Below are 20,261 nucleotides of genomic sequence, written 5' to 3' on the forward strand. Positions count from 1 at the left end.
GATAAACTTCTTAATGAAGGAGGAAATGTGATTAAGGGGAACAAAAGGCCACACCATCATCCACTTTAGTATACACAAACACAGTCAAGAGATATAGAGCTTGTTTGATCTAGTAGATTTGCAGTCTGTAAGTGAGAGGTGGCTGTCCTGGCATGGTTGGTGTTACATGCAACACTGGTCTCACATAGAGGATGGGTTCATATTAGGGTAGTGGTGGTCTTAACATTTTGTCAGTCGGGTGATTGTCAAGCAAATAACTGCCGGTATCACGGTAATTTACCGTAATTAACATAAACACATTTAGCATCTCCTAGCTTCCATACTTAGCCTACAAGCCACTGATGCAGACCTTTGGAACATCTACATTTTAAAAAGTATAATAAATCCATGTAATATAGCCTACACCTTCACAATAAATCATTATTTATTTTAGACAGGTCTAAAGAAACATGATATGCAGAAAATGTAGTCTATTTCAGAAAGAACAGAATTGCACACTCTGAGTTGTCCTTATGTTAGGTCCTGATCTGGCTATGCCATATTATCACAGCTCAGGCTAAGACCCAGATGCAGACACAGGAGGCAGATAGTACGAGTCTCAGAGTTTATTACAGTACAAGGGGCAGGCAATCGGTAGCTCAAGGCAGGCAAAGAGTCGTAACCCAAATCAGAGTCAGGCAGGTACAGGACGGCAGGCAGGGTCAGGACAGGCAGAAAGGTCAGAACTGGGAAGTCCGCGATGAGGGCTGGGTCCAGGATATTCCTGGCGGGGACCCAACACCTGTCCTCCGGGCCATAACCCTCCCAGTCAATCAGGTACTGGAATCCCCTGCTTCGACGTCGAACACTCAGGAGGCTATTTACGCCGGATGGCTGTTGACGAGACGGGGGGAGAGGGCTGGGGTTTAATCCTAGATACATGGAAAGTGGGATGTATACGAAGGGTGCGGAGCAACAGAAGGCGAACAGCAGAGGGGCTAAGGACCTTAGAAATGGGGAAAGGGGCGATAAAATGGGGTGGAAAGTTTGTGGGACTCCACCCGGAGGGGCCGATCCAGAGTGGAAAGCCATACCCTCTGCCCAAGATGGTAGCGGGGAGTAGGGGTCCGGTGGTGGCCCACCTGTCATTGATACCTGGAGATGTTCTTGAGAAGAGCGGCCCGGGCTCTCTTCCAGGTACGGCAACGGACAAACATCTTGCTCCTGGAAGAGTGGGGGCTGATATCCCAGGGAACACTCAAAAGGTGAGACCAGTAGCAGAACAGGGAAGGGTGTTGCGGGCATATTCCATCCACATGAGTTGCTTGCTCTAGGTAGTGGGATTGGTGGAGACGAGGCAACGAAGAGTCGTTTCCAGGTCCTGATTGGCTTGCTCTGACTGGCCGTTCAAAACCAGAGGACAGGCTGGCTGACGACCCAATAAGGGTGCAGAACGCCTTCCAGATCCGGGATGAGAACTGAGGACCGCGATCGGACACAATGTCGACCAGAAGTCCATGGATCCGGAAGACGTCCTGCACCATGAGTTGGGCCGTCTCCTTAGCTGAGGGCAACTTAGGAAAGGGGGATAAAATGGGTGGCTTTGGAAAACCTATCCACCACCGTAAGGATGGTGGTGTTGCCATCTGACGGAGGGAGACCTGTGACGAAGTCCAAGGATATATGGGACCAGGGGAGGTGAGGAACAGGCTAAGACCCAGATGCAGATAGTAAGAGTCTCAGAGTTTACTACAGTACAAGGGGCTGGCAATCGGTAGGTCAAGGCAGGCAAAGAGTCGTAATCCAAATCAGAGTCAGGCAGGTACAGGACTGCAGGCAGGGTCAGGACAGGCAGAAAGGTCAGAACTGGGAAGACTAGAAAAAGCTAAAACTAGAGCACACACAGGAACACGCTGGTAGGGCTTGACGGGACAAGGCGAACTGGCAACAGACAAACAGAAAACACAGGTGTAAGTACATGAGGTAATGGGAGACACCTGTTGGGGGTTAGAGGCAATCACAAGACAGGTGAAACAGTTCAGGGTGTGACACATATGGCTGTGGGCTACACTACTTCATTTAGCAGAAAAGATTTGCTTAGAATTCCGTGGCATTATTTTATAGTATGAAGAATACAATTGAACATAGCTGAATAAAATACAAAGGATATTTTCTCCAAACAAGTTGAGGGAGTGTGCACATGCAGCTATTCAGTGTTGAGCAGTTAACAAAGAAACAGGTCCTCCTATATACTTAATTTCGAGTTATTTCTGCAACTTTAGCTGTGATACAAACGTTAGGCTATATGTTTAGATTTTTAATACATTCTAAGGCTGCATGATGTGACTCTAATGATCATTTGAAAAGAATTGTATGAAAGGCATGAACACTGCTTTGTTTGCACACACTTCATCAGTCTCTCATTCACAATTTGGCAAGCACTTGATAATTCCTCAAATTTCCTGGCGGCATCCCCTTTGTGTGGCTGTAATGCCTGCAAAAAACAAATCCATGTTTGAATATGGATTTAATCATTATAATATAATCATTATAATTCCCTTCTCCCGACTGCGTGCTCCTCTCACCTCTCACTCACATGGCTCTCTCAGATATCTCAATTCTTATTAGCCAATGCCCGTCACGTGATCAGGTCCTTCTCACAGTCTACAAGTGAAGACAAACATTGGGGAAGCAACTGCAAATTCCGGGGTGCATATTGAAGATGTTGGAAGAACTGTCCACATTTACTTTTCAACAGCCAACAAGATGAGGAGGCCTAACAGACAACAAAAGCACTAGCCTATGTCAATCTACTATCCTCTATAGTACAAAAGTTGACCTATTCTATTGGTTAATTGTCCTTCTCTGTGAGAAATAAATATTTAAAACATAGTCTGGGACAGTTGTGGGATGCAATAGATCCCAAGTTAATACAACCACTAGCATAACAAATAAGTTTAAAGCAATGAGGCTGATGCAACAGATCAGAACGTTTAGCTTAAAATGTTGAACTGTTAGGCTTTTCTTCACATTATTCACGCAGCAATGTACACAAGGCAGAAGGCTATCAGCGCGAATGTTCCAAAATGATATCATCTAGCGGAAGAACATCATTCTCATAAGTGACCTCAAATGCGGTTATGCACGTAATGCTTTATTATAAAGGTGCATTTTTATGGTGAAAATTATCATCCCCAAACTCACCGCCTACGTATGCCAGTTAGGCTCTACACCGGTTGGAAAGTGGATTGATGTGCTAAATTTTAAGACGTTATTTGGCCACTTTAATTGTGATACAAACCTTATCAAAACATACAGGCCTACGGGCTAGGCTACATGAAGTGTGCAACTATGATTTGAAAAAGTCCCTCAAAAAAAGGCATGACCTGTTTCTTACCTTACTGCACACAAGCAGGGCATCATTCACAAGTGATAATACATCATTCACAAGTGATAGGCTAATACTGACACCCATCAGACTAATATTGATTTAATACTAAATACTATATGTGTGAAATTGGTTTTGATTTACAATGGACCATTATCATGCACCGTTGAAACGGAGCAGGGGGAAAAATATGTCATCTATGCACTTAAATAGCGAATGGAGGACGCTTTTCCCATGGTTCATTTTCATGCAGGCCAGGTAGGCTATACTCATGTTGTAAAGAGAAGCAATGTGCTTAATATTAGGAAAGTTAAGAAATAAATATGAAGTGTTTGTTTACATTTTTGAATAGATTTGCATTGATGTCAGAGTGATTAGAGGGACAATAGAGTGCTGAGTGCCAGGTAGTTGGCAGGTTTGGTAGGCTACTAATGACCAGCAGCAGCATCAGAGCTTGGAGAAGCCTAGTAACCGTGACTAAAACGGTCACGTGGAATTTAACTGTGCTCGTGAATCGTGACTGCTAGTAAATGGTCACCATAACAGTCCCAGTCCAGATGCTCCTTCCCCTCGGGTCCCCCACCCGTCTCAGGTGAGGTGTTGGTATGACGTGTTATTACATGTGACACTGGCATCTAACTCAATTCCTGGAGGGTTTATTTCGCTCCTCCCTTGTAGTTAATTGATTAATTAAGAAATTGATAAGTTAGGAACTTCCCTCACCTGGTTATCTAGGTCTAGGTGATAACAACAACCAGTAGACAAATAGCTTTTCCAGGGAATTGAGTTTGACACCCCTGGCATAGAGAGGATGGGTCCTGACGCTACTGATGCGTCATTGTGAAGACTCCACTTTTACTCTTTGCTCAGCCCATGGAAATAGTCCCCCCCCTCTGGCTTCATTCTCTCTCTGACCATCCCACCCTACTGCCCTACCAGGTCAGACTCCTTAGCTCATATCCTTTGTCTTGGCAGGAACAGTGGACGGTCAGAACCTGTAAAAAAGCTCAGAATAGTAGGATTTAATGGCTTAGTCTTGACCTGACCTGGGCTGGGCTGGACTAATCCTGAAGTAACCCATTTGTTTCTTAAAGGACAATTGCATAGACATACAGTATATCAAGGCTCCGGACTGAACAGATCAACATGCAAGGAGCTGCTTGGCTTTTTATGATGGAACAAATCACACCAAAGATATGGACAACAGGTCAGGACTAATTCGTCGAACTGTGAACATCATTTAGATCAAGAGACTTCGGTAAAACTTTATAAAAACTTTCATGAATAAGAATTAAGGAACTATTTATGAACTAAATAAGTATTTCATTTTTTGGTAAAAGTACAATTCATAAGCCTAACAATAATCATTTACAAAGCATTTAAACATGTATAAGCGTTTATAATTGTTTACCGGTATCCATGACAGTTGTTATAAAGTGTAAAAGCGAGATTATGGTTTTGATCTTTAACATTGTACACACATTGACTCTAAGGCCGGGATTCAATCCGATCGTGGGTTATAGGCGATGCAGCTTTTAAAGTCAATTTCCAATTTGAGCCGACACATGCAGCTTTAGCGTGAATGGGATCTATGCGAACACGGGAACATTGCCTTTAAACGTCGCAGTGCCTATAACCCTCGATCAGATTGAATCTAGGCCTAAATCAAAAATCAGTGGAATAAATGTTTTTCAATGATGTCGTTAGTGTAGATATTTTTTTTATATATATTTATGCAATAACCATCTTTTTTAAAGACACATTGTTTTTTTTGTAACATTGATTAATTACACGTTGTACTCCTGTACAAAGAAACACAACCTAAACGACAAACACAAAATAATTAATCTCAGAATATGACAATTGCTATGTTCACACTTTCCTCCCACCCTAACTAACCAAAAAGCATGACTTTATAAGAACATGACCGTAAACACAACGGGAGTGTTCATCTTTTTCACATACACAATTGAAAACATACACAAAACTATTTACATGTGCTTTATCTTGATAAAAACAGACAATTATTATTTCTAAAAAGAGTATACAGTATATGATAATAGTCCAGAGTGATCTAAATCCATCTGAAAGCTTTCTTTCAGTGCCTGAGCGCTGAGAATACTTCAGTTCTTGTCATTTATATACCTTATGGTGATTAATGGATTGAGCACAGAGTCCTTCTCTTAGAACTGTCCTGGCTCACTAAAGGTGGAGGTGAGCTTGGTACATTACGAATACCATCCAGCTGGGCAAACCAAAGGTGAAATGTCAAGCCTAAAACGTCAAAGGACATTGATCGTTGTGCAATACCCAGTCATGGGTACCATCTATTCATGAGGTGCGCCCCTACTCAGTTCGGAAGGTGGGTGGGTGGGGTGGGGTGGGGTGGGGGGTAGATTAAGGTGCAAAGACAAGGGTGATCTCTGACAGGCCAGCTGCCCTTATGTCCCCCTCAAAGGTCTGTGCTTCCCTGGCCCCGCCGGGTTACAGATACACCCGTCTCAGGTCCCCAGGTGAAGTTATGGTGTTACACTGTGGACAAAGCTTCTTAGCCCCCTAGAAGACAAAACACAGCAATGTGTGACTGCTTTACAGAAATACCATTTGTTGTATGTAATATCTCTTATACCATGCTCCTTAGCTTAGCATTATCTGACAGGATTTCTTTCCGTTTTTCTTTATTCTTACCAGTGTGCGGAGCCAGCACTCCTCACAGTGGACGTGCCAGCACTGGATGGAGGTGAGGGGCGTAGTATATGTGTCCTATAGGGACAGGCACACAGGCACACAGGCACACAGGCACACAGGCACACAGGCACACAGACAGACAGACAGACAGACAGACAGACAGACAGACAGACAGACAGACAGACAGACAGACAGACAGACAGACAGACAGACAGACAGACAGACAGACAGACAGACAGACAGACAGACAGACAGACAGACAGACAGACAGAGAGAGAGAGAGAGAGAGACAGTATGGGATTACAGTGCTACACAGTGCTACACATTCCACATTCTGCCCTGTTCCCGCTCTGATTAAATGGGAGACAGCTGTCACTAGATGGCGCTAAGTGTCTGTATCTGCTGTATTAGTGCCGCTTGAGAGGATGGATGAGTGGATGGATGAGTTAAGTCGCTAGGATGGATGAAACAGCTTTCCACATTTTGTTACGTTACAGCCTTATTCTAAAATGAATTAAATCGTTTCCCCCCCCCCCCCCCCCCCAATCAATCTACACACAATACCCCATAATGACAAAGCAAAAACTGGGTTTTAGATTTGTTTAAAATGTATAAAAAATGAAAAAATGAAATATCACATTATCACAACATCACATATTCAGACCGTTACTCAGTACTTTGTTGAAGCGCATTTGGCAGTAATTACAGCCTCGAGTCTTGTTGGGTAGGACGCTAGAACCTTGGCACACCTGTATTTGGGGAGTTTCTCCCATTCTTCTCTGCAGATCCTCTCAAGCTCTGTCAGGTTGGATGGGGGAGCGTCACTGCACAGCTATTTTCAGGTCTCTCCAGAGATGTCCGATCGCGTTCAAGTGCGGGCTCTGGCTGGGCCACTCAAAGACATTCAGAGACTTGTCCCGAAGCCACTCCTGCGTTTTCTTGACAGTGTGATTAGGTTCATTGTCCTGTTGGAAGGTGAACCTTCGCCACAGTCTGAGGTCCTGAGCGCTGTGGAGCAGGTTTTCATCAAGGATCTCTCTGTACTTTGCTCCATTCATCTTTCCCTCGATCCTGACTAGTCTCAGAGTCCCTGATGCTGAAAAACATCCCCACAGCATGATGCTGCCACCACCATGCTTCACAGTAGGGATGGTGCCAGGTTTTCTCCAGACGTGACGCTTGACATTCAGGCCAAAGAGTTCAATCTTAGTTTCAGCAAACCAAAGAATCTTGTTTCTCATGGTCTGAGAGTCCTTTAGGTGCATTTTGTCAAACTCAAAGCGGGCTGTCATGTGCCTTTTACGGAGGAGTGGCTTCCGTCTGGCCACTCTACCATAAAGGCCTGATAGGTGGAGAGCTGCAGAGATGGTTGTCCTTCTGGATGGTTCTCCCATCTCCACAGAAGAACTCTGGAGCTCTGTCAGAGTGACCATCGGGTTCTTGGTCACCTCCCTGATCAAGGCCCATCTCCCCCGATTGCTCAGGTTGGCCGGGCGGCCAGTTCTAGGAAGAGTCTTGGCGGTTCCAAACGTCTTCCATTTAAGAATGATGGAGGCCACTGTGGTCTTGGGGACCTTCAATGCTGCAGAACATTTTCACCATCCTTCCCCAGACCTGTGCCTTGACACAATCCTGTGTCGGAGCTCTACGGACAATTCCTTTGACCTCATGGCTTGGCTTTTGCTCTGACATGCACTGCCAACTGTGGGACCTTAGGTGTGTGCCTTTCCAAATCATGTCCAATCAATTGAATTTACCACAGGTGGACCCAATCAAGTTGTAGAAACATCTCAAGGATGATCAATGGAAACAGGATGCACCGGAGCTCAATTTCGAGTCTCATAACAAAGGGTCTGAATACTTACGTATATAAGGTTCAAAAGAAATTATACATTTGCAAAAATATTTGTAAAAACTGTTATCGCTTCATCATTATGGGGTATTGTGTGTAGATTGGTGAATCAATTTTAGAATAAGGCTGTAATGTAACAAAATGTGGAAAAAGTCAAGGGGTATGAATACTTATGCACTGTAGCTGTGATACATTCCTGAAAAGTCTGGATTAAATCAATTGTTCAATTGGAATGTGCTTACTTAGTAACCGAAAGGTTGCAAGATCGAATCCCCGAGCTGACAAGGTACAAAATCTGTCATTCTGCCCCTGAACAAGGCAGGTAACCCACTGTTCCTAGGCTGTCATTGAATATAAGAATTTGTTCTTAACTGACTTGCCTAGTTAAATAAAGGTACATTTTTTAAAAATTATAAAAAACTTTGGGTCTCATAGTGTGTTTCATTAGTTCAATGAAAGGTTATCAGTATACAATTCAGTACTTCTGTTGAACTAGATTCCTCCCAGTGCTGCTATACTAACTAGCCTTGTCCCAGACGTCTTTGTGCTCTTATCCAAATCAGTTGTTCATTGTCAAGATAAACAATGATAATGAGTAACAAGGAGTTGGCATGACAGCACAAACAGGCTGGGATTCAGGCCATATACTCACCATACAGATGAGACATTTGTATCTGTCTCCTCTGGACATCTGCTTCTCTAGGTCTCGTATCCGAGTTTTTAGTGCATCGAGTGTCGTGAGTGCCGAATCCTCAGAGACCCTGAACACACACACACACACACACACACACACACACACACACACACACACACACACACACACACACACACACACACACACACACACACACACACACACATACAGTGAGAGAGAGGAAGGGAGTGAGGGAGACAGGAGAAGAAGAGGCTTGAGTCATTTATAAATCGAAGATGGATGAAATGATTAGCTGGTAGACATGTACATAGAGCATGAATTTTAGGAGCAATCACATTGCCAGCATTCACTGTCTCATTTATCATGGGAAGAGAAAGCTGAGAGAGGGGTAGGGCAAGTACCACACACACAGGCACACTCACATTCATACACACTCAGTCACCACGAGTCGTCCTCTATGAGTTGAGCTTGATTTATAGATGAGCTTAGGGAAAAGATAGAGTTTAGGTTGGGATTTTTGGGACGGTTTACAGTACCACGTAGTTAATGGTAATGTGGAAAATTTTCACAATTTTATTTTCAGAACTTACATCTCTATGTCACTGTTTTTACAGGTCCTGTGTAGGGAGGCTATGCTGTTGTCCAGTTTGTTGCGTTCTCCGTTGCTGGTGGATGGACATCCTGTAGCAAAAGAAGACTATAATTTTAAATTGGGACACCCCCCAATCATTACAGTTTTTATCAATCACGTACAAGCATTTTTTTTTTGGAACGATGTTGTTGATTTTCAAAACAGAGTCCACAAGGCAGAACTCTGTGTCCTTTCGCAAAACAGTAAATGCGTTTTCAAAATGTAGTTGCCTTCTCAAAACAGAAATACATTCATCAAAACGATATTATAGCATCAAAATTGCAAATTGCATTCATCGAAAGAACACGACTGCCTGCAAAAAAGATTACCGCATCAATAGCTACTTAACTCTCGAGTCCAAGCAGAGGAAACAGAAAGTTAGTCTGTGTTTTAGAAGTGCCAGTAGAGCGACACATTTTCTGTGCAGTCAGCAAATCCTCATAATCAGAAGTAAAACGAACCAAAGGTGCAGAATTATGGGCAATTACTCTCCTTTTATGCATATTTCACCAAACAATTTCATACACATCGAATCAAATATTACTCCAGATAACAAATTAAAATAGGATTCATTCATCGTTATCATCACAATCCAATTCTATGTACTCAATACGAAGGTTGGTTTGCTCATCGTTTTTGTAGACTTTCCATTGGCGCACAGAAACACAACAGAAATAAGGAATGGAGGAAGACAGCTGATATGAATGTATAGGCCTAAATCCCAAGCTCTATAATAGAAGGTCCAATGTTTGAGATGATCACCCAAAGTTACTTAGAAGTAACCCAATTTCATTCTCTGCAACTCTCCATGTCCGCAATATTGTAAAAAATCATAACAATAAGTCTGTCCCCATTGACTAGATCTTTCCATATAGTGTACATGCTATGGTGCTGATGGGATGATTTCGAATTTTGTACAGTAGTATTTACTGATTGACGGAGACAATGAACACAATTGCACACATTTCTCTTCTGATGAAAACAATGTGTTAATATTCTGTGACGAAAACACTTAAAGGTGCAATACGCAGGAATCGATCCGCCATTTCCTGGTTGCTAAAATTCTAATAGTTCACCTAATTTCAGTTTATGTGACAAAACAAGCAGTCATTGTACCATCTAAAACAAAAAATATTGTATTTTTAGCTATTTGAAAGTCAAAAAACGTGAACTAAAGAACGGGACGCATAGAAATAGCGAACATTGAACATACCTACCGCTTCTTAAACTTGCTTTCAATGGCAACGAGAGATCTATAAATGATGGTCTAAAATACGCAAGTCGGGGAACCAAGGCAAGAAAATGATCAAAAGTTGTGTAAATGTATTTGAGCAATTGATCATTGCTGTTCTGCTTTAGATACATTTCAACACAGATCCAAAAATGACTTGTACACAATTGAGAAAAAGTGTAATATCCAACTAATGAAGTACTACACGTGAACTCATTCGAGAAACCACATGTACTGATACCGTAGCTGTTCTCACCCTCATTTGTCCATTTTGAATGTTCCAGAGTTACTCTGTTGGACAGAGTTCCAACACTGAGAAACAAAAGTAGGATCGTGTTTAGAACGAACAAGACAGTTAATGCAGATAATAATAACAACACAAAAAGGAGGCGTTGTTGGGGGCCATGGAAGTACCGCCTGTGGTGGTACGTACTTTAAAACAGCCCCCCTCAGTGCATTCCTCTCCTCCACCTCCCCAGGCTCCCGTTGTGAACAGGGGATGATGTCTGCCTCTGTATATCTGTATCATCAGGCTAAGGAAACATAAACATGCAGTGGAACCATAGAAATATATATGGTCGAATGGATGTTCCAATTGAGGGGAATGTGAACACCTTATGTGGTGTCCTGCATTTCTCACCGTAGGTTCATTTCGTCTTTCTATGTCTGACTGTTGCTGCGTTCAACAATGGTACATTGTTCCCTTGTTGAATTGTTTGTTCTGTGTGCAACAACGTTAACTTCTTCAATGCTGCCACATTCTTGTCCGTCGTGTGGAATTTCGGAGATTGGTAAATTAGAAGGATACTGTGCTCTTCCGTAGTCCACGGTGTCGTCACCATCAACGTCCAGGTCAGCATCACTGTCACCACGGCCCTCATTGGATGTGCTGCTGCTCACAAATACCGACCCTGAGGAGAGCCTCATTATTATCTCCATCCCAAATGGCACTCTATTCCCTAAAAAATAAAAGTAGTATTCCCACTACTTTTGCACTGTAAAGGGAACAGGGTGCCATTTGGGACATACCCTCTCTGGCATCCTCACTTTCACCTAGCACATTCTCACATGGTAGGCGGTGTCATGTTGACTATTGAGTGCTAAGAGCAGATGTTCAGGGCCAATGAAAGGCAAGCCGTTTTTGCCTGTCTAAGGCCATTGAAAGGTGACACTTGAAAACCCATTTTCAGAAGTAAATTATGAAAACTACAAAATGGGTGGAGTGTTTCATAGGATTTCTCCATGTCACCTACAGTATCTCCTTTTTTCTGCAACAAGGGCTAAAGAATTCTGTGAGCGTTCGCAAAATTCCCTGGTTTTCCAGACATCCTGGTTGGAAGATTCCTGGAATTAGGAGAGGAATATGATTTCTGGAATTCCTGGAAATGTTGGAACCCTATCTGCAACCCATATACTTAGGGTAGAGCTTTCTTAGGTAAGGGAGCGCAAATTCAGCCTTATAGATACTGCAGCATAATCTGGACTGAAAGGTCCAGTGTCTTTCTAACTGTCACCCAGTCACATTATCCACCCCACTGCATCAGACCCAAGACCCAGTCAGAGGGTCACCCAGTTACCTTTAAACCCCCCCAGCATGGATGTCATCTGTAACCTCCTCCGCTCCCTCCACTGCTCCCCCTCTCCTCCCAGGTCCACCAAAATGTCCTGAAAGGACACACACAGACACGTACGCATGATGAAGCCACGCAGCCAGACACATACACACAAACTCACAGACACACACACACCATTTTGTTTTTGAGTAACGCAAATGCATATCTCATAGCCCTTGGTTGTCACTGATGTATCTCCTAGGGGTAACCTATGGTACAGTAGAAACATGGCCACACTGAGGCTGATGGGCAGTAAACAATATCAGGGGTTAAGCACAGATGGGCACAACAGTCTTTTAACCTGTTTCAGGACCAATTCACCTGCCCTATCCGTCATCAATCATTTTAAGACATCCAGTACGGTATACAGTATGACGGCTGCCAAGGAATAGCTAGGCTTGCTGTCGCGCAGGTTAGCATTTTTATCATGAATCTTGTTCTGGAGGCAGCTTTGCAGTGGTCACTAGCTGGCACAGTCACAAAGTCATAAAATCGGATTTAAAACCTGTCACGGATCCCTCTGGAACATTCATTACGCACACCTGGCCCCTATTCCCACTGATTGTATTTGTATATAAACTCAGCAAAAAAAGAAACGTCCTCTCACTGTCAACTGCGTTTATTTTCAGCAAACTTAACATGTGTAAATATTTGTATGAACATAACAAGATTCAACAACTGAGACATAAACTGAACAAGTTCCATAAACATGTGACTAACAGAAATGGAATAATGTGTCCCTGAACAAAGGTGGCGTCAAAGTCAAAAGTAACAGTCAGTATCCGGTGTGGCCACCAGCTGCATTAAGTACTGCAGTGCATCTCCTCCTCATGGACTGCACCAGATTTGCCAGTTCTTGCTGTGAGATGTTACTCCACTCTTCCACCAAGACACCTGCAAGTTCCCGGACATTTCTGGGGGAATGGCCCTAGGCCTCACCCTCCAATCCAACAGGTCTGAGACGTGCTCAATGGGATTGAGATCCGGGCTCTTCGCTGGCCGTGGCAGAACATTGACATTCCTGTCTTGCAGGAAATCACACACAGAACGAGCAGTATGGCTGGTGGCATTGTCATGATGGAGGGTCATGTCAGGATGAGCCTGCAGGAAGGGTACCACATGAGGGAGGAGGATGTCTTCCCTGTAACGCACAGCGTTGAGATTGCCTGCAATGACAACAAGCTCAGTCCGATGATGCTGTGACACACCGTCCCAGACCAGGACGAACCCTCCACCTCCAACTTGATCCCGCTCCAGAGTACAGGCCTCGGTGTAACGCTCATTCCTTCGACGATAAACGCGAACTGACCATCACCTCTGGTGAGACAAAACCGTGACTCATCAGTGAAGAGCACTTTTTGCCAGTCCTGTCTGGTCCAATCACTGGATTTGAGCCTATAGGCAACGTTGTTGCCGGTGATGTCTGGTGAGGACCTGCCTTACAACAGGCCTACAAGCCCTCAATCCAGCCTCTCTCAGCCTATTGCGGACTGTCTGAGCACTGATGGAGGGATTGTTAGTTTCTGGTGTAACTCGGGCAGATGTTGTTGCCATCCTGTACCTGTCCCGCTGATGTGATGTTCAGATGTACCGATCTTGTGCAGGTGTTGTTACACATGGTCTGCCACTTCGAGGACGATCAGCTGTCCACCCTGTCTCCCTGTAGCACTTGTCTTAGGCATCCTGAAAAGGACGTTTCTTTTTTTGCTGAGTTTATGTGCCCTTTGGTTTCCATTGGGGTGTCGATTATTGTTACAATGTCCGTTGGTGCATGTGAGTACCTGTGCTGTGTGTTTTGGGCTTTTTGTGGATTGTGCAGATGGTTATGGTCTCATCCCGTGTGTTAATCATTGTGTGCGTGAGTTATTTATTCAAGGTACACCTCGCTCTTTTGTTTGGGTTCAACCCTGTGTTTTTGTTAGGTGTTTGTTTGGTATTCGTCCCTGTGCCTTGGCACGCCGTAATTTGGGGTATAATAAAAAAAACTATTACGCATTCCTGCGCTTGTCTCCCGAATCATTCATGCCAACCTTACAAAACCAAACCCTAACCTTAACCACACTGCTAACTCTAATGGCTAACCCTAACATAAAAATGTTTTTATGCATTTTTACAATATAGCCAATTTTGACTTTGCAGCTGGCCTATCTAAGGGGATAGGCCAGTTTTGCATCCAGGACAGCACTCATACAATACATTTCTACTTGCTACTGTCGCCTACAATACAATGCCAGTTAATATTTAAGAATATACCTGAACTTCGTCAGCTTTCCTCCTCTTCAGCTTGCCGATCCTGACTGAAAGAGCACCCACACAGACAGACATGTAGAGAGGGTTAACTAGAATATGTCCGTAGAGCTAAATATTAGCAATTGGCTGCACAACTCCTTATTTGGAGTGAAGGAGCAACACATGGTACAGTAAACACCCACATAAAGACCCGAAGGAAGGAGGTAAAGTAGAGAGGTATTGCTTCTGCTTTCTGACAATGGGGGTAAACATGAAAGTCACTCCTAATAATAAATATAGACCGGAATACAGACAAATACACGCACAAGCACGCACACACAGTCTTGTATAACTAACCTTGTGGGGACACACAATGCAGTCCCATTCAAAATCTTATTTTCCCTATCCCCTAATCCTAAACCTAACCCTAAATCTAACCCTTAAACTAGCCCTAACCTTAACCCTATGTCACACGCGTCGATGAAAGGGGACCAAAGCGCAACGGGTATAGTGCTCATCTTCTTTTATTATCGTAATAAAGTGAACACTTAAACAAAAATAACAAACTGACAATCAACAGTTCTGTAAGGTTCACAGACTATACAGAAAGCACCCACCCACAAACCCAAAGGAAAAAACAGGCTGCCTAAGTATAGCTTTAAATCAGAGACAATGAAAGACACCTGCCTCTGATTGGAAACCATACTCGGCCACACATAGAAAAGGAAAACTAGAACATATCCCCTGGAAACAAACAAACCCCAAAACACACAGAAACAACACCCCCTGCCACGCCCTGACCATACTACAATGACAAATGACCCCTTTACTGGTCAGGACGTGACAGTACCCCCCCCCCCCCCCCCAAAGGTGCAGACCCCGACTGCACCTCCAAAACAAAAAACCCTTCAAAACCAACCCCAAACCTAAAGGGAGGGAAGGGAGGGTGGCCACCGTCAACGACGGTTCCTGTGCTACACCCCCCCTTCGCCAATCCTCCCACTACGGAGGTGGCTCTGGCTCTGGGCGTAGCTCCCGTTCAGAAGACTCTGGGCTGAGAGGCGTCGCTGGAGGCCCTGGGCTGAAAGGCGTTGCTGGAGGCCCCGGCCTGAGAGGCATTGCTGGAGGCTCCGGGCTGAGGAGCGTCGCTGGAGGCTCCTGACTGGGGAGCGTCGCTGGAGGCTCCTGACTGGGGAGCGTCGCTGGAGGCTCCTGACTGGGGAGCGTCGCTGGAGGCCCCGGGCTGAGAGGCGTCACTGGAGGCCCCGGCCTGAAAGGCGTCGCTGGAGGCCCCGGCCTGAGAGGCGTCGTTGGAGGCCCCGGCCTGAGGAGCGTCGCTGGAGGCTCCGGGCTGAGGAGTGTCGCTGGAGGCTCCGGGCTGAGGAGCGTCGCTGGAGGCTCCTGACTGGGGAGCGTCGCTGGAGGCTCCGGGCTGAGGAGCGTCGCTGGAGGCTCCGGGCTGAGGAGTGTCGCTGGAGGCTCCGGGCTGAGGAGCGTCGCTGGAGGCTCCTGACTGGGGAGCGTCGCTGGAGGCTCCGGGCTGAGGAGCGTCGCTGGAGGCTCCTGACTGGGGAGCGTCGCTGGAGGCTCCTGACTGGGGAGCGTTGCTGGAGGCTCCGGGCTGAGGAGCGTCGCTGGAGGCTTCAGGCTGAGGAGCGTCGCTGGAGGCTCCGGGCTGAGGAGCTTCGCTGGAGGCTCCTGACTGGGGAGCGTCACTGGAGGCTCCGGCCTGAGGAGCATCGCTGGAGGCTCCTGACTGGGGAGCGTCGCTGGACGGAGAGTGCGCGGAGCAGGCACAGGACGTACTGGGCCTTGGAGGCACACTGGAGGTCTGTCGCTCAGGGCTGGCACAACCCGTCCTGGCCCGATGATGACTATAGCCCGGCAAGGGCGGAGCGCTGGCACAGGACGAACTGGGCTGTGCTGGGGAATGCAGGGTATCGTGCGTGGAGCAGGCGTAGGATATCCTGGGCCGAGGAGCAGCACTGGAGACCAGATACGTTGAGCCGGCGCACTTTTTCCTGGCTGCCGGCTAACTGTCGCACGACAACGTTGAGGAGCCTGTATCAACCGCACCGGGTTGTGAGTACGTATGGGCGACACAGTGCGCATTCCTCCATACTGCCTAGCTCCTCCCTCTGTGCGTCTGCTCCGTCGTGCGCTTTCCACCAGTCCCTTACTCCGGAATCCAGCGTCGTCATCCGCTCTTGACTCCCTGACCGGCTTTGGTTTCCTCCACGGCTCCCTCCGAAATGCCCGGGAAGTTAGGTCAGGGTTCCCCCCTGACCTAGCAAAACTCCCCTTATGCCCCCCCCCAAAAATTTTTTGGGGCTGCCTCTTCACCTCCTGAATAGGAGGATACAACGCCTCGTACCTCCGTCGTTCCCTTCGGGCGCTGGTACTCCCCAGCCTGGCTCCATGGACCCTTTCCATCGAGGATCTCCTCCCACGTCCACGACTCGAGATACCTCCTCTCCTGCTCCTTACCCTGCTGCTTGGTCTTCTTTTGGTGGGTGGTTCTGTCACACGCGTCGATGAAAGGGGACCAAAGCGCAGCGGGTACGGTGCTCATCTTCTTTTATTATCGTAATAAAGTGAACAATTAAACAAAAATAACAAACCGACAATCAACAGTTCTGTAAGGTTCACAGACTATACAGAAGGCACCCACCCACAAACCCAAAGGAAAAAACAGGCTGCCTAAGTATGGCTTCCAATCAGAGACAACGAAAGACACCTGCCTCTGATTGGAAACCATACTCGGCCACACATGGAAAAATGAACATAGAAAAGGAAAACTAGAACATATCCCCTGGAAACAAACAAAACCCAAAGCACACAGAAACAACACCCCCTGCCACGCCCTGACCATACTACAATGACAAATGACCCCTTTACTGGTCAGGACGTGACACCCTAACCCTAGCTCCTAAACCGAACCCTAGACCTAATTCTAACCCTAATTCAAACCTTAACTCTAAACTCCCTAGAAATAGAATTTGACATAGTGGGGGACTAACAAAATGTCCCCAGTTGGTCAACATTTGTGTTTGTTTAATATTCTTGTGGGGACTTCTGGTCCCCACAAGTATAGTTAAATACGTCCACCCACCACACACACGCACACACACACACCCTACCCCACCCCCACACACTCAACGACACACACAATAAGAAACATATCACAGTAGAACAACAACTGTGGACTTAGTGTTTTTTTTTATTGTTTTCTTAACTGCAGATTGCCTATGGGGACATTAACTTTTAGGAGAGTGTAATTTCAGTAGGATGACAGTAGCCACCAGGGACAGAGAGCCACTAACCATGACCCACCCGGATAATGAGGGTTAAGGAGATGGTAATAGATGAGGGCCTTGGATGTGTCCCAAATGGCAAACTATTCCCTTTATGGTGCACTACTTTGGACCAGGGCCAATGAGGATCTGGTCAAAAGCAGTACACTAAATAGGGGATAGGGTGCCATTTTGGACGCAGCTCTTGTCAAACGGACAAAAAAAAAGACAGGCTGATTAACTAACAGCTAGAAGAGGCCAATCTTCTCCCTAACGTCTCTTTAGAAAGTCATTATACTGTACTGAATAATCTGTCATAAAAGCTAGTAGACCTCAACAAAGCCAACTGAGACCTATTCACGCTGGAGATAGAGGAAGAGGAAAGGTAGGTTTCTCTACTGGATACTGGACAAACCATGGTTTTAGAAGTAACTACTTATACACGTGTACTGCACAGCGAAGATAATGGCGAACAATCAGCAGACTACAAGCTACAATGTGGAAAATTGCTCTTGTCTAAAAAATGTTATGTGTTTATGGTTGAAAAATCGAAAGTCTGTTTCCCAAAATGTATAATTTATTTTTTTAAATTGTCTGTGAGTCTAGTCTGTATGAATAGTTCTCAATTTAATTATTGGGGTATAAAGTCGGCCATATTGTGGCTCGTGCCTTTTACCAGTTTGTGTGCTGTCTGGGGTTAGGGGAGTTTCATTGTGGGGATGAAATTGGGTGGGTTTGGCGTAGCACCTGCACCAGCGGAGGTAATCGACTGTTAACATATCATGAGGTGAAAGGTCAAGGGGTTAATAGATCCTCTGCTCGTGTTGGTGCTAGGTCAAAAAGGGACAGTTCTCTCAGTGACAGTTGTAGGGACAGTCAGACTGGTTGCTCAGTTGCCCCCAGTTCAATGCCTCTTCTAACAATCTCCGTAAATATATCCTACCCGATGATTGGCCTTTTGAGTATCATTTTACAGCCAAATACCCCAATGCAAAAGCAGCGACCCAACTACCCCACCCATCTGAACCAACAGCTCTTCTTTGAAATCACATTTATTTCTGACCACATACCATTCAGTCTTGTATGTCTGTTGGTCCTCACACGAAGAAACGTCTGTGGAATAAGAAGAGAAGAGACGATAAATCTACTCACAAAAGAAATGTCAAATGGGTGTGTGTGTGTGTGTGTGTGTGTGTGTGTGTGTGTGTGTGTGTGTGTGTGTGTGTGTGTGTGTGTGTGTGTGTGTGTGTGTGTGTAGTGAAGCACCTACCTGGTATCTGTCTGAGTGGGGGTCTTCAGGTGGGCAGGGGGGAGAGGTGGGGGATCCCCCTTCACGTTTAATGTGCAGAGATAGTGAGAGGGACTGCGGACAAAGCACAGAGTCAAAGAAAGGTGTGTGTGTGTGTGTGTGTGTGTGTGTGTGTGTGTGTGTGTGTGTGCGTGTGTGTGCGTGTGTGTGCGTGTGTGTGTGTGTGTGTGTGTGTGTGTGTGTGTGTGTGCATTACAGCCTTATTCTAAAATAGACTACATAATTTTTTCCCCTCATTAATCTACACACAATACCCCATAGAGCCAAAGCGAAAACAGGTTTTTAGACTTTTTTGCAAATGTATAACATGTTTTTTAACTGAAATACTGAAATAAGCATTCAAACCCTTTGCTATGAGACTCAAAATTGAGATCAGGTGCATCCTGTTTCCGTTGATCATCCTTGAGATGTTTCTACAACTTGATTGGAGTCCACCTGTGGTAAATTCAATTGATTGGACATGATTTGTCCAATTGATTTTTGCTCTGACATGCACTGTCAACACAGTTGACAGTGCATGTCAGAGAAAAAATCAACCCATGAGGTTAAAGGAATTGTCCGTAGAGCTCCGAGACAAGATTGTTTCGAGTCACAGATCTGGGGAAGGGTACCAAAACATTTCTACAGCGTTGAAGGTCCCCAAGAACACAGTGGCCTCCATCATTCTTAAATGGGAGAAGTATGGAACCACCAAGACTTCCTAGAGCTGGCCGCCCGGCCAAACTGAGCTGGGGAGAAGGGCCTTGGTCAGGGAGGAGACCAAGAACCCGATGGTCACTCTGACAGAGCTCCAGAGTTCTTCTGTGGAGATGGGAGAAACTTCCAGAAGGACAACCATCTCTGCAGCACTCCACCAATCAGGCCTTTATGGTAGAGTGACCAGATGGAAGCCACTCCTCAGTAAAAGGCACATAACAGCCCACTTGGAGTTTGACAAAAGGCACCTAAAAAGACTCTCAGACCATGAGAAACAAGATTCTCTGGTCTGATGAAACCAAGATTGAACACTTTGGCCTGAATGCCAAGCATCACGTCTGGAGGAAACCTGGCACCAACTCCACGGTGAAGCATGGTGGTGGCAGCATCATGCTGTGGGGATGGTTTTCAGCGGGAGGGACTGGGAGGATCGAGGGAAAGATGAACGGAGCAAAGTACAGAGAGATCCTTGATTAAAACCTGCTCCACAGCACTCAGGACCTCAGACTGGGGCGAAGGTTCACCTTCCAACAGGACAACGACCCAAAGCACACATCCAAGACAACGCAGGAGTGGCTTCGTGACAAGTCTCTGAATGTCCTTAAGTGGCACAGCCAGAACCCGCACTTGAAACCAATCTAACATCTCTGGAGAGAACTGAAAATAGCTGTGCAGCAACGCTCCCCATCCAACCTGA

General features: G+C 45.6%; 1 protein-coding gene across 1 annotated transcript in view; it reads right to left on the reverse strand.

Moving 5' to 3' along the window:
* Positions 1-5,812: 5,812 nt before the first annotated feature.
* Positions 5,813-20,261, reverse strand: part of LOC115158941 (E3 ubiquitin-protein ligase RNF220-like) — a 52,036-nt gene continuing 37,587 nt past the window's right edge. The window contains exons 5-15 of the mRNA XM_029708382.1: positions 18,830-18,922; positions 18,630-18,672; positions 14,291-14,334; positions 12,002-12,089; positions 11,233-11,335; positions 10,858-10,944; positions 10,681-10,736; positions 9,153-9,243; positions 8,560-8,668; positions 6,056-6,130; positions 5,813-5,923 (exon numbers count right to left, since the gene is read on the reverse strand). Coding sequence (XP_029564242.1) covers positions 5,852-5,923; positions 6,056-6,130; positions 8,560-8,668; positions 9,153-9,243; positions 10,681-10,736; positions 10,858-10,944; positions 11,233-11,335; positions 12,002-12,089; positions 14,291-14,334; positions 18,630-18,672; positions 18,830-18,922 — 861 coding nt within the window. The 3' untranslated portion in view covers positions 5,813-5,851. The remainder of the gene's footprint in view (positions 5,924-6,055; positions 6,131-8,559; positions 8,669-9,152; positions 9,244-10,680; positions 10,737-10,857; positions 10,945-11,232; positions 11,336-12,001; positions 12,090-14,290; positions 14,335-18,629; positions 18,673-18,829; positions 18,923-20,261) is intronic.

This window comes from Salmo trutta, chromosome 22 (assembly GCF_901001165.1).
Source record: "Salmo trutta chromosome 22, fSalTru1.1, whole genome shotgun sequence".
NCBI classification, from domain to species: domain Eukaryota; kingdom Metazoa; phylum Chordata; class Actinopteri; order Salmoniformes; family Salmonidae; genus Salmo; species Salmo trutta.